Below are 13942 nucleotides of genomic sequence, written 5' to 3' on the forward strand. Positions count from 1 at the left end.
ACTCCTAAAGCTGGATCTGGAGTCAGAGTTGAGCTGTATCCCCAAGCAGGGCAAAGCCCAAACACCAAATCAGGCCTATATATACACAGACTTGGCTTGGGTCTGGTTTCCCACCTGAGCACAGGACCATTGTCCTTAAACCATCTGTGGGACTAGAGAGGAAGGGCTTTTAAGGCACATGTCCCCAGGGTAGATGTTTCAGAGGAGCCCCTGTAAGCCTGAAGTACCATAAGGGAAGAAGCATGAAGCAGCGGGTTTAGAAAACCCACAAGTGGGTGACCCTGGCTAATCAACAGCAGAACTGATCTTGAGACACAGAGTGAGAAAAGATGAGCTGGAAGGGCTGTGAAAAGGAAACGCGGCAGCCTAGGCAGGATGTGCTAGAGAAAAGGAGAGCCTGTGGATGAACACAAAAGAGCATGGTGATGCAACGAAAGCAACAGGTTAGGAGAACAATCTGCACATGTGTGTCCTGTATGGCTATAAGCAAGGCAAAGCTGTTAGAGAGGATTCAAGTTTATCAGGACACAGGGTAAGGAAGGCTTCCACCCAACTGATGGATAGGAAACGCAGCTGAGCATCACTGCTCTGAAAAACCAGCAAAGGCTTAGACATTGTTTGGGTGCGAGCACCCAGGGAGACATCTGAAGCAAAGATGAATCCACCTGATGCCCCACCAGCCTGCACCACGTTTGAGGACATACAGCAGAACAGCCCTACACAAGCTACAGACCCTGAGCAAGGCACTCACCGTCATGAAGATCGCATGCAAACTGTCACAGCTATTTGGATGCTAAACCTCACGGAGACCTCGCCAAGGAGCTGGAAGATGTATTGATTATTTATTTATTTTCTTCTTTCAAGAAGCTCTTGACAAAATCTTATGGGATTAGAACTGGAGACTGCCAAGAGACCCTTGTGATGGACACAGTGAGAAATGCTAGACTGGATTCGGCAAGGCAAACTGAAACGTGTCCATGAATTCTCCGTGAGGAGTGATAGTCAGACCTCCAGACACAATTATTTTCCCTTGCCTCCTGCATTTCATGTTATTTCTCCAACAAAAGCTGCTTGGCAATAGGGATTACAAGGCTTTTTGGAGACACTCACAGAGGACTTGTAAGTGGCTTGCTTGCTTCCCAGCCAGGAGACAAGCACCGCGCTCGCGCTCGCCAGATGAATTGCTCAGGAGACAGAATCGCTCCGAAGTGAATCACACACTCCTGAAACGCATGGCACCATCCCCAAGAGCTGGCTCCCTGCTATGGCACAGCTTTCCTCTTCAGCCTTAGGTAACGACTCACCTTCCTTCTGAGCTCCTCCATGGAAATCCTGATGGCTCTCTGCCCTCCTGGCATGAAGATGGGGAGATTAACCATGTAAGAAGAGGCTCTGTCCTCCTGCACCGATTATCCAGAGTGATCCACACAAAAAAAGCTATCAGCAAGCATTTAAGGCATCCTCATAGCTAGGAAGGTGATGTCTCAAATGATGCTGTTAAGGACAACAAAACCAAATGCATTTTACTTATCTCAGCAACACACACTCTACAAATGCCCCAAATGCACTGAAAATGATAGGGAAAAACGCTCAATTGCCACTGAAATGCATTCTGGCCTGGGGGAAAGCAGAGCAGGACAATAAATACTGCGGTTCAAGGGGGAGTCAAGAACTCACAAAAGTATTTCACTGGTAGTAAAGGAAGAAGAGAAAAGGCAAAGCTTTTGTAGCCAAATTGAAGCTGGCTGAGATGGCAGCCTTTGTAGAAAGTGCTCTTCCTTGAAAAATACAAAATATATGAAAGAGTGCCTTGCCTGAAAGACTTCCCGCATTTCTTTGTGATTTCCAAATCAATTTAGGATAGATCAGAAAGGGTAGCTAGATCCAGCAAAGAAGACGGGCCATCTCTGTGAGCACAGCACAGAGGGATATTCTGTGGGGCTTTGTGGATTATCAATTCTCTGCTGCACGCTACATGCCACAAAATGTATTCATTTCACAAATCTCAGATCTGTCAAAGGATCTGTCAAAGGATGCTACAGACTGGCATGTTCTGCAAAGAGAGCTGGAGAGACAGAGGAAGTCGTTGGAGACCATATCCCTGTAACAGCAAGGAGCTCCAAAGCAAAAACATAGGATGATTATTGGAATTAGGCAGCTTCACAGAAGATGAATAAGTAAACTCCTAGTGATTCTGGTCAGATTGACCTGAGGAAAGAAGGAAAGACTCCTCCTTCAGGTACCTATAGGTACTTGAGAGACTTCCTAATACAGGACAAAGAGCATCAGCACCACCGCTCCCAGCTATTGCCAGTTCATTCAATACTGCCTGAATCACTCTTAAATCCATTCAAGCCCAAACCTGAGGAGGCTGCACCAAGGAAAGGGTTAATACCGACTCCAGCCTTCCCCCAGAACAGCACAGCCCTTTGCCCCCAGCCCTGGGTGGTCCCATAGCTCCTTGGCCAGGTCACACACACTGGGTGGATGTTGAAGTGCTCCTGTGAGTTCTGGCTTTCTAGGGAGCTGCAGCTTTAATCATATTAATTGTTAATTAGCAGGTATCCTTGTTTTCCTGCTGATAAGTGTGAGAGCAGGAGGGCAGGTCAGGCAGCAGCTCCCTTGGCTTAGAGGGCAACCTGACAGGGATTAGCTCTGGCTTCTGCATATAACTGAATTAGTACTGCCTCTGTGCAGCCAGGACCCACCTTTCTCCATTGCCCTCAGTATGGTGACCAGCACAAAGGACAGGACCATGGTCTTCACTGTAGGTCAGACTGGGTACCGAGAGCCTATCATCAGCATCTGCCAGTGTCTGACCACATGCGGGTACCACATCCATCCCAGACACCCACCAAGAGCAGCCACTTGACTCACTCTCTGGCCTGACTGATTGAATCCCCCTGAGTACCAGGTTTTCAGAAGCACAAACCCATGTTCCTTGCACAAGACCCCCATTAAAACCCCCAGGAATACTAACACAAAAAGAAGACGCTTCTCCAAGCCACAGGGGAGAGGGGTGCATCACTCCATACACCGAGAGACAATGCTGAAGCCCTGGGCTTATCCCAGAATCCCTGCATCCCCTCCAGCCAGGCTCCAACACTGCTCTATGGATGCACAGGGACAACCACAGTGCCAGCCAGCCCAGTTGGACCACAAGGCTGTGGCACAGAAGAACCAGGAAGATACCATGAGTTGGAAGCTCAGCAGCAGAGCTTATTGAGGCATCCTCCTCCTCTCCTGCAGGAAAGCGATGCCCAAGCCTTGCCAATCCCTCCACAAAGCTTCCTACGGGAAGTTTCTGGCACTGGGAATGGTTGCCAGCACAGGATTAGCAGCCTGTTGATTTAAAGGGCTTATTACAGGAGCTTAATTCTATTTTGACAGATGAAAGTAAGTCAATTACAGCTAGAAATAGCTCAGAATTTGGGTTGTGGGGTTTTTTTTTCCACTTTCTCTCCTCCCTTTCACAGAGTTGTGATATCATTTACTTCCCTTCCCCTACCTCAAAGCCAGCATTTTCTCTAAAATGCCTTTCCAGCCCAGGGAAGCCTCAAACACAGGCACTTGGGGCAGCACAGTTCATTCTTTCTCCCATTACTGCTGCCTGTGATGCACTGTGGTATCAGAAACTCCCTTCCTCCCAGCCTGTCTGCAGAGCTGCCCTTCACATCCCTTCCCTGGAGCACCCTTTTAAGCTTGCTCCTGCAGGAAATGACCCCCACATCCATCCCTGCCCACCCCTTGTGCTTACACATAACCTGAACTGAGACAGACCAACAACCAGCATGGACCAACAGACCAGAAGAGATCAGGTTCAGAGATGTGTGGGGTTAGAAGTACTCAAAACGATCAAGAAACATTAATGCTGAAACCTAGAGGTGAGAACATCAGCTACATGAGTGAATTCCCATCCTGGGAGACCAACAGGGTTAGTCAGGATCAACAAGAACAGCTACTGCCACTCCAGCATAAGCCACCACCAGCCTAGACTCCCTAAATGAATCATAACTCTCCTTAGAGAAACAAAGCAAGAAAGCAACAGCCCACCCCATCCTGAAGCCACTTACATGCAATTCTCACCTATGGGGCTCCCTCTTTTATAACCTGCCCATCTCCACCACAACCTGTGTGTCCCACACACCTGAAGTTATAAGGAGAGAGCAGAAAGACCCATTCCTTCCCTCCAAGTAAGTCCCTTCACCACCACCTGGCCCTATTTACCTAATCAAGAGGACCAGAGCGTATCAATCCCCTCCTTGGCTTGGCTGGTCATTTAAGATGAGCAGTGCAATTAGCACCATCACAGAGGCTACACATGAACAGCCCTGCTGCTGCTCTGAGCTCCCTGACCTCACTCAAGCACAAGGTGTCAAACCTCACCACTAGCTTGGCACACACATTTCTCCAAGGAAAGGTCTAACCATAGGCTGGGGAGTTGTCAACACACCCAGGAAAACATTGCAAGACTTAGGCTCACTACATTGCATGACTAAAAGCCCTCACACTCAAAGAGCAGAGCAGGGAGCCCCTGCTTGTGAGGTGGTCCTTAGTTCTCATCTAGGGACCAGCCACTGCCTATGGAGCTCCTGAAGAAAGAAATAGCTCCAGCACAAACCAATGGATCTCTCTCTAGCTCAGGAAGCTCATGAAATCCTGGCTCTGAGCACACCAGAAGCACTCTCACCCTCGGACAGCGTGCAGCAGGCGCAGCGAGGGGTAGGCAGTCCTGACGTTGATGTGATGCTTCAGGATGAGCTCGTTCACCCACTCCACTCGTTCCTTGCCCCCCTTGGCCATGAACGCCGGGATCCAGAGGATGCTGCCGTTGAGGCTGTGGAGGCGTTGCAGCAGCTTCTCCCTCCAAGTCTCATTCACCAGGTCCTCGAAGGCGCGTTGAATGACCGAGGGGTTCATAGTCACCAGGTCTGTCTTCATGCCCACGTCCTGCGAGTACTCCTGGACAGGGGCCAGATTGCACCTGTGGGGAGAAACACCAAAGAGCCCTATGCAATGGATGTGACAAACAACGGCAGTGACAAGCAGGGGCACTTGATGCCAAAAGCCAGGGCCAGATGTGCCCATTTGCCCTTGCTTTGGGGAGAAGGAGGAGGGAGAATGCATCTCTGCAATAAAGAGAGGCTCTGACCCAGTACTGATGAGCCATCTTAATACCAGGTCATCATTCCTCAGCATGACGGCGTGCGCATGCATATTCCTCTGGGGCAATGCTAATAACAGGCATAACTCTGGTGTCTGGTGGGTGGCTTCGTATGGATTGGTATCTCTTCTGGTGCGGTTCAGAAATAACATATAGCAACAAACCTCCCATCTTTGCTGCCACGGCAGGTTTGCAGTGAAACCGCCTTTCCCACGCAAAGAAAGTGCTTGCCTCTTATGTCTACCCTGCTAGGGTAATATTACCCTTAATCTCTTTTCTCCTCCTGGTGCGTCTCTGCTAACAGCAGGCGCAGTGGCACGAGCAGTGATAACGACACCAGCAGGAGGTGGATGCCAGGACATGGTCTCCACAGGGCTTGGCTGTCTGAAGGCTGTGACCTTCAAACCCCATCTCTTTCTGTGGGATTAACTGGTGCCTCCTCCCAGGCTGTGCACGCAGGGATGGGCACACACGCTTCTCCAGGAGCTCCTGTGCCACCGGCTCCTGAGTCACACCAAGGATGTGGGATAAACTGCCAACAAATCAGCCTTGTTATATGGTGCTTTCGTACAGCTCCTTCAGGAGGGATCTGTTGCCACTAAGCTGTGCCATGCACATGGCACTGGGTAAATGGCACCGGGTAAATGGCACCAGGGACCAGCTAATGGGAAGATGCAGAGAGATGCTCGTTCAGCGTGGTAAACCAGAGGGTAGATGCGTGTTTGCACACTGCGTGTTCTCCTGCGGCGTTTTATAGAGAAGTTACAGTATTTAACGAGCAGGAATTGCATCCTAACCATCTGTGTCGATAATCAGCCATCACTACTGTTTTCTCTGCTTTACAGATAGAGAAACTAAGGGAACGGTGTAAAGAAGATCCAGCTATTGGCACACTGAGCCCTTCTGGTCCACTCATCACAGGAGTAAAATCACTGAAAATGAACACTGAATTGAAGAGCTGTATCTTGGATGCAGAGCCCATCACTGGTCACTGTCAGCCTTGCTGAAAAGGCTGCCTGGATGGATCAGGAAGATGAGGTCCAAGTGCTGGCTCAGATAACCTATGGTGGCAAAAGCATGACCATGCCAGAGCTGCACTATCTGGGGAGAAGTTGCTCAAAATCCCAGTCCTTACACCCAAAAGAGCTTTTCTCCTGCAGCTTTGCAGCCTGACACGAAAGCCTCTCCCTAAACTTTGCCAGAAATGCAATAAGCAATTTTCCCCTTTTCTCACTCTGATTAAACAAGGATGTGCACGATAACACCCTGTCCCCTATGGACAGGATGGAAACTGCTAGCAGCCAGGCAGGCTGGAGCAGCCAGATTTGAGCAGGGGGCAGAGGTGACATTATCCTCATTCCCATGTCACACTGGGGACCACCTCTGTGAGCCGCTGATGGATTGGGCTGTCTTCATAATAGACTCACCAGAAAGCAAATGTCTGCACATACATAAATCATCAGAAGGCTGCTCTAGCCCCTCAGCTAGCAGATGTACACAGGTGTCAGCGATAGGAGGGCAGGCATGCTCCTCCTCTCCGCTTCAAGCATCTTCTGTAACCGATTCAGTGTGTGTCCCACTGGGGGTCAGGATCTGTTGCTGCAGGTACATGGGGCAGCACATCTGAAGGGACATCAGTGCTGGGGATGGAGTGGTGACAGGGGAGCGTCAGAGCTGGGTGTGCACAAGTGTGGTGCTAGGGCACTGTGTGGCGCACCCAGTGCTTGAAGGCAGAAGTGGTTTGGGGAAGAATTGAGCTTGTCTCCATGGGAGAGTCCAGGGCAGGGATTGTTTGCAAGAGGGCAAGCATGTGGGAAAAGAAGAGGGAGTGCTTGGGACTGGTGGTGATGAGGGTTAATGGTGTACCATGAGAAGGCACGGGGTGTGTTTGCAAGAACAATGGGTGAGCATTTAGTGGTGGATGGAAGAGCTTGCAGCACGGTGTTTGCATCGGTGAACAATACACATGATGCCCATGGGGCTGCAGGGCTGCACAGCACTACGCCACCAGGACTCCAGTCACTGCTCCAGCCCCACCCAAGACCCTCTCAGCCCCACCCTGCTATGTCCTTACCTTATCACGAAGCTGTGCGCATCGATCTCAGGCCCACAGTGGCTGCTGAGCAGGACCCCTGAGTTGCCCACGATGGCGCAGGTGGGGAACTGCTTGCCCTTGAGGGGCGAGGTGCGGGGCAGCAGCTCGTACAGGTTCTGCGAGACGTTCATGGTGCTGTCCCTGTCAAACACGTAGTGGATGATGTCCCCCGGCTTCAGCGTCCCCTTCAGCACCGAAATGTCCTTCTCTGCATCCAGGAACTTCAAGATCTGTTTCCTGAGGACAGGGAAGAAAACAGCCCCATCAGATAAGGTACAGAGGTCATACATGAGATGAACTCTTGCCTCCTGGCTGCTCTGTGGCCAGTCCATCCAACAGATGCTCCCCAGGAACAGCTTACAAATGGGTATCGCCATCTCAGCTCCTGCTCCTTTTCCACCCATCCCTTCCCAGCACAGACTAGCATCAGCCCAACATTAGTGGAGGGTGCCTGCATTTACTCCAGGAAGATAGTGTCCTTCTCCCCTCCATGACCCATTGACAGCACATGCTGCTCCCACTTGACCTGGAAAACAGGGGCTCAAGTTCTCCTTATGTTGTTGTTGCGAGGCCAGCTGGTTCAGCTGGGAATTCATTTCCAAGTGATCGCTTACAGATATGAAGCCTAGCTCAGCAGGAGATAAGCCTTTTATTTCTTCCTTGACTTCTTTAGATGATATACAGAGGCAATTTGCCAGCTTGCGCTAGAGAGGACCAAATCTGTCTCTTGTCCTATAGGTAATTACCAGTACCTGATCTTCAAAGAGAGTGTCTGGTTGTGTCTCCATTTGGATGAGGCTGGTTTAATGTTGTGCTTAATGCTTTCATTACTTCTGTCAACAACAGCTGGAGACGAAGAGTCATTTATTACTACTTCAGCTCTAGAGAAAAGAAAGATGGGGAGAGGGAGAGAGGCAGGATCCGTTAGCATCCCAATGGCACTTCTAATCACTGTCTTCAGCTCTGGCTGCTGGCATTCAAACTTCATCAGAAGAGCAAAATTGTAGTTATTAGCTAAACAAGAACTGAAAGCCTGTTTGTATTCTGCTGCACTCAAACAGACATAAATCCTTAAATACCTGCTCACTTACATGAACACAGACTTACAGCCAGGCACAGCAATACAGAAATCTTACACATGTAGCTGTAGAAAGGCATGCACACACAAACATGAGCAGGCTCTGCTAAGACAGGTTGGCAGATGGACACTTACACAGGCAAGACACCGCAGACCCTCGGGAGCCCACTGACTTCCCCAAGACATTTCCTACATGGACCCTACTGCCTCGTGGTCACATGTGAACACTCTGAATGGGAGCCAGCTCAGCTCCTGGAGAGGGTTAGAATCCTCATCAGAGAAGTGCAATCTTCACCCAGAGGAGAGATTAATTTAGCTGAGCTGCTGGGTGCTGCTTGTGAGTCTGGGCTATGAGCATCCCATACTGAACAGGGAGGAGCTGGCTTGCTGGTAACTTTTCCCTTGTTAGAATGAGGATTTCAGCATCCCTATTCCTGCTCCAGGACCAGAAATGAGCAGGGGGACAGGCAACAACTAGATGCTGTGGTTTGGAGATGATCACTGGGAGCCCCCAGCTTTTAAACCCTGCCCTAAGGAGCAAACCATCCCCAGCACTTCAGTGCTGCTTACATCAAATGGCATGAATTAAGGGAGCCTCCGAATACTTGATGCCATCCAGCCACTCTCCAAAGAGAATACCCAAGCATCTCATCAGAAGGCTGTGCGTGTATCTGCAGCCCCAAAAAAACCTTCACACTTCAGAGCACTCTGAAAAACATACAGGCAGAGCACTCACTATTAGCTAAAGAGAATCTCCCTCTCCGATGCAAAGGGCTTCTTCCAGCTGGGAAATGGTTTGTAAATACATACATATAAAAAAGCACATAAACTCCAAGGAGGGAGAAGAGAGATGGAGCAGAGCTGGTGGCCCAGGCAAGGAGCTCCCATGGACACATTGTGGCTCACACTATGTAGTGTTTTGGAAAGGCAAGGGAATGTGTTTATAAAAGCTGGCTGCCAGTGTCCTTGTTTGTGTTTGTACAGTACCTGCCAGTCGAGGCTGATGGCTTTGTATCCATCGTGTATTTTGTTGTATCACTTTGTGTCTTGCAAAGCTTATAAAAAGGTGTCAAAAATCATAAAGGAAACATGGTAAAGAAATCTTGGGAATAACTAAGATTTTTGTTGGTTTTGCCCATGTTCTGTGTTTTGATCACCGGTGGTGGCATCATCACAGAATGAGATCCCCCTTTCTCACATGGCATCACTAAGCTGTGCAACTGGGCTGCTTGGTAATGCTGCGCTGATGTGAAATCATTGTGAAAATCACACTGAGAGGCTCTGAATGAAGCTGTGATGCCATGAACTGACTGCAATGGAGCAATGTTACTGAAGTGCTTTACTATAAAGCCGAATGAAGTTCCAGTGTCAAAGACAGTGGTCTCTCTTCTAACATCACTTAGTAAACCTATGAAAATGGCAACTCCAATGCTGACTTATTTTCACAATAAGTAACTCTCTGTTCCTCATTCTCTCAATCACCACAACTTGCGGATCTTTGGTTATTTGCAAATGATTATTGCACTGAGATGGAGGAAGGAGGGGGAGAAACGATTAAGAAAATGCAAAGCAGAAGTGAAAAGAAACAGATACATTTGCTAAATAAGAACAGCACTATCCAGTGAAGAGGAGAAGCAGATTAATAGCTGCCTTACAGCAAAAACAAATGAACACAAAATCTAATTTACAAACCTATTAGATTTGCTATGTAAGCTGTTCACAGCTGATCTGATTGTACCTCTGCCTCCAGAACTCCTGCAAGACAAAGGAAATGCATTATTTATAAACCCAGCGCCTCTTTGCCAAGCATTGTTCAACAGTCAAGAGATCCTGCTCTGAAGGGCTCTGAACGGAGACACTGCTGAGCCAACCTTATCCCACCCCATCCAGGAGGGATGAGTCCTCATGCCTGTGAAGGGCTTTTCACATCCATCGTCATTGCTGCCCTACTGTGACCGTAAAACCATTCCCACAAAAAAGCTCCTAACCACCCCAATTAATAATACTTGTGCAATCCAACCAGCCATCAAAGACATCTGGTCTCTGTCATCAAATCAGCATGCAGCCTACAGGTTGCATTAAATACATCTCTACTTTTTTATTACGAGTCAGGTGCTAGCGGTGCATTGAGGTCTCCTCTATCCCCAGGATGCCAAGGGACTTTCCGTATCCTTTTCAAATGGGGACTGAGCTGAAAGATCTGGACCGGATTCCCACCAGTGTTCTTGGGTTGTCAGCTGAGACCACCCAACATCTCTACTGTACCCAGACCAAGCCACCAGTCCCCTGGGTCACCTCATCCTCACAGTGCACCATCTCCCAGCTCCCACTGACCCAAACCAGACCCAGAGTCTCATTCCAGCCTGCTCCAACTCCTGAGTGCCCTGAAGCTCCTTGTCCTCAGCTTTGGTGTTACCCGGCTGAAGCTATGAGGCCAATTCACCACAGTCATTCGCACGCTGGAGCTGAGATCTGAAGTGACATCCTTGTCACTCCCATGGCTTAACACTACTGCAGGAGGACAGGTACCAGACCTGCCTGAGCAAGACCTAAGGGAGCAGACAGCCAAACTTTCCAGCACCTGTATAGTGTTATAATGAAGAATAGGTGGGACCAAGACCCTTCAGAGACCACCACCACCACTCATACAACCTGTGAATCCTCACTTAAACACATACAAGTACTGGTCTGCATCTACTTGGCTGCAGAGCCCCTTTTTGCTGTAACTTGCTGTTTTCCAAAGGGTGACAAAGAACAAGTCACCCACTTCCTGATGCTCAGTGGGACCTGGGCTCCTAGTCAGACGCATTTTAACTGCCACGTGCTCATTGCTCTGTTTTATTGTTTCCATTGCACAGATATCCAAATGAACATGCTCATAAAGAGAACCAAATTTTCTTCCAGCAGAAATACTGCTACCTGGAAATATATACCTTAATGAAAATGTATCTCAGGAGCACGTATTTCTACCAGTCCTGAAAAAAATCCCAAATGCATTAGACATAAATGAAAAAGAAATAGAGTGTGTGAACGTTTGGTGCCATCAGACTTGGGGAATGCAAAGTAAATCCCTTTGTTAGGCTGAGCACAGCCCTCAGCACCGCCTAACATCAAACCTTTGGGACAACAGTGGTTGCCCCTTTCCTCCCTCATGCTGGGGACCATCTACAGTCAAGTCAGAGTGATTCTTGCTCCAACCCTCTTTCCTTTGGCAAACCTGAGAGTTGGTGAGCTGCCTCATTTTTTGGTGCATCAAGGGAACAGCAGGACTAGCTTATTCCTAGAGCCTACTGGCATTTAACAACCTCTGCTTTAATGGGGCTCACTGCAGGGTGTGGGAGCAGACTGGATTAGTGTGCAAACCATGCACACTTGCTGAGATGTCTCTGAAGGAGCCTTCCAAATGGGATTCACACTCCTTCACACTTGCCATACGACAGATAGGGACTGGATTAAGGGCTTAGAAAAAGAAATGCTGCTCCCTGAATAAGTGCTCGCTCACAGTCTCTGTGAAAGGACAAGGAAAAAAAATCACAGAAATCAGAAAGTGAAGAGGACCTGTTAGCTCCCACCCCATCCCTGTTTTGTGGCTATGGCAGGCCTGATCCAAAGCATCACATCGTATTATTCAAATGCATTTATCCAATCTAGCTTTACATGCCACCAGCGACAGGTCTGTGCATGTCTCCTCCTGAAATTAAGGCAGGCATCAATGCTGGATGTGAGGAAGGCAGGTTGAGAGCACATCTCCCAGCAAACTGTGTGCAGCGGTGGTGGGGAAGGGGATCTTGCTGTTGAGCAGCCCCTCAAGGGCAGTTTCTTTCCCCCTCACACACTGAAAAGCAAAAGTTTTCAACATACTGTAGTGCCAACAGAGCATGAAGTGTTCTGCTGTCATAAGTGAACATGGGGGAGAGAGCAGGGCTTCGCTGCTAGCCACCTTCCCATGACTTGCTCCATGGCACTGGGCTCACTGCTTTCTGGCTGGCAGCAGCCAGGATGCTCTCACCTGAGATACTGACAAAGCCACTGCTCCCTCTACCAGGCCTGGTATCTCTCTCAGAGCCATGGAGCTTGCCTGAAGCTGGGATATGAAACTTGGCTGAAGGTCTTAGCTGGTTCAATGAATCCTAAGATGCTCCTGTGGCTTCAAAACCATCAGCCTTTTGGCCCTTTGAATCTTACACTGCAACTTCTGAATATCTTCCTTACAATCTCCCTTTGTACAGGTGAAAACAATGCGCACTGTGAATCATAGAATGGTTTGGGTTAGAAAGGACCTTAAGATCATCAAATTTGAACCCCTTGCCATGGGCAGGGACGCCTTACACTATCATACCATGAGGTGTATTGCCCTGCTGAGCTCAGCTCATCAGTGGGTACCAGCCTGGCAAACCAGCTGCTCAAAACACCCATAGTTTAGCCAAGCATGGTATTTCCCAAGGTCTACCATAATTCATTACCAACACAGCAAGTCAGTATCATCATACTGCTTCGTTCCTCCCACCTGGGAAGAGGAGAACATTAAGAAATTGAGGGCACTAATTAGAAGGCACAGGTTCAGAAAAAAAACTCAGCCCATTTTATTATCCCTTACTGACCTGGAGTTTCAAATCTCTTGGCTTCAAAAGGCAAAGAACAACCTCGATTAAAATTGCACAGATAGGCATTGATTTTGAAAAGCTTTCTAGTGCTACATCGTGTTTAGATTGAATTGCTTTATTAATCTGGTTGTTATCAGTTTGATTGTATAGCCAGCTCCACAAAGTACCAACCTGCTTCCTAATCCTATTATTTACAAAACACTCTTTTTTTTTTACTTCTGTGGGGATGTTTTCCAGTGATAAATCGCATCTATATGTGCTAATGCCATATTACTGGCTTATGCCATCCTTTCTCATTTTTGCTTTGAGATTTTCAAGCTGAATTTCCACTATCTAAGATATTATATAGGTCAAAACATTCTGTGCTCAGATGTAAAGTGACACTGATTCATATATCAGAGGATAAAAAGGAAGAATTTTCTTATGGTTCAGGTCCAAATTTTCTTGGCTGAATAATTTCTGGCAAATCAGATATGTGAAGACTTTTCTATTCACCCACTATGAATGGGCTGTTTGGGGATTTTTGCATCCCCTTTCATAATTTCTTACTTCTTAAATGGTTCTCTTAATTATTGCGAGGTACGGTTCGGTCTTGCTTCCAGCAATTTCGATATGTGAAATCAAAGCTGCTTTGACTGAACAAGTAGGTCACACAGCCTCTTTGGGTGAGCAGATCTCTAAGAACAGGCTTTATGCATTCATATTGTCGGGCTTACAAATTCCAAGACCTTTCTTCCATGGATATTTTACAATGCCCACACCTCTGAGTCCTGCTTCCTCCAGCATCCGCTGCAGACAGTACACATGGGAAGCGGTCATGAGAAGTAAGAGCTAGCCAGGAATTTCATCCATACCTAACCACCCATTTAGTCACATTTGTGAAGCTCATTCCCAGTGGAACAAAACCTCTGCCTCTTCCTAACCCAGGTCCTCCTCTTCTCCCTTCTCCATATGAAAGCGAGATAATGATCCCTTGGATAAATTCTGCTTAACAATCCCCC

The 13942-nt window shown here is 48.1% G+C and overlaps 1 protein-coding gene across 2 annotated transcripts in view; it reads right to left on the minus strand.

Moving 5' to 3' along the window:
• ST8SIA2 (ST8 alpha-N-acetyl-neuraminide alpha-2,8-sialyltransferase 2) overlaps nucleotides 1-13942 on the minus strand; it is a 30095-nt gene that overhangs the window by 4977 nt on the left and 11176 nt on the right. The window contains exons 2-5 of one of the 2 annotated variants that reach the window (XM_061371289.1): nucleotides 10030-10092; nucleotides 8012-8140; nucleotides 7239-7496; nucleotides 4691-4984 (exon numbers count right to left, since the gene is read on the minus strand). In XM_061371289.1, the coding sequence (XP_061227273.1) occupies nucleotides 4691-4984; nucleotides 7239-7496; nucleotides 8012-8140; nucleotides 10030-10092 (744 nt within the window). The remainder of the gene's footprint in view (nucleotides 1-4690; nucleotides 4985-7238; nucleotides 7497-8011; nucleotides 8141-10029; nucleotides 10093-13942) is intronic. The other variant, XM_061371290.1, reaches the window with a different exon arrangement.

This window comes from Neopsephotus bourkii, unplaced genomic scaffold (genome assembly GCF_033783945.1).
Source record: "Neopsephotus bourkii isolate Nb327-2 ecotype Australia unplaced genomic scaffold, CSIRO-AGI_Nbou_v1 NB_1572, whole genome shotgun sequence".
NCBI classification, from domain to species: domain Eukaryota; kingdom Metazoa; phylum Chordata; class Aves; order Psittaciformes; family Psittacidae; genus Neopsephotus; species Neopsephotus bourkii.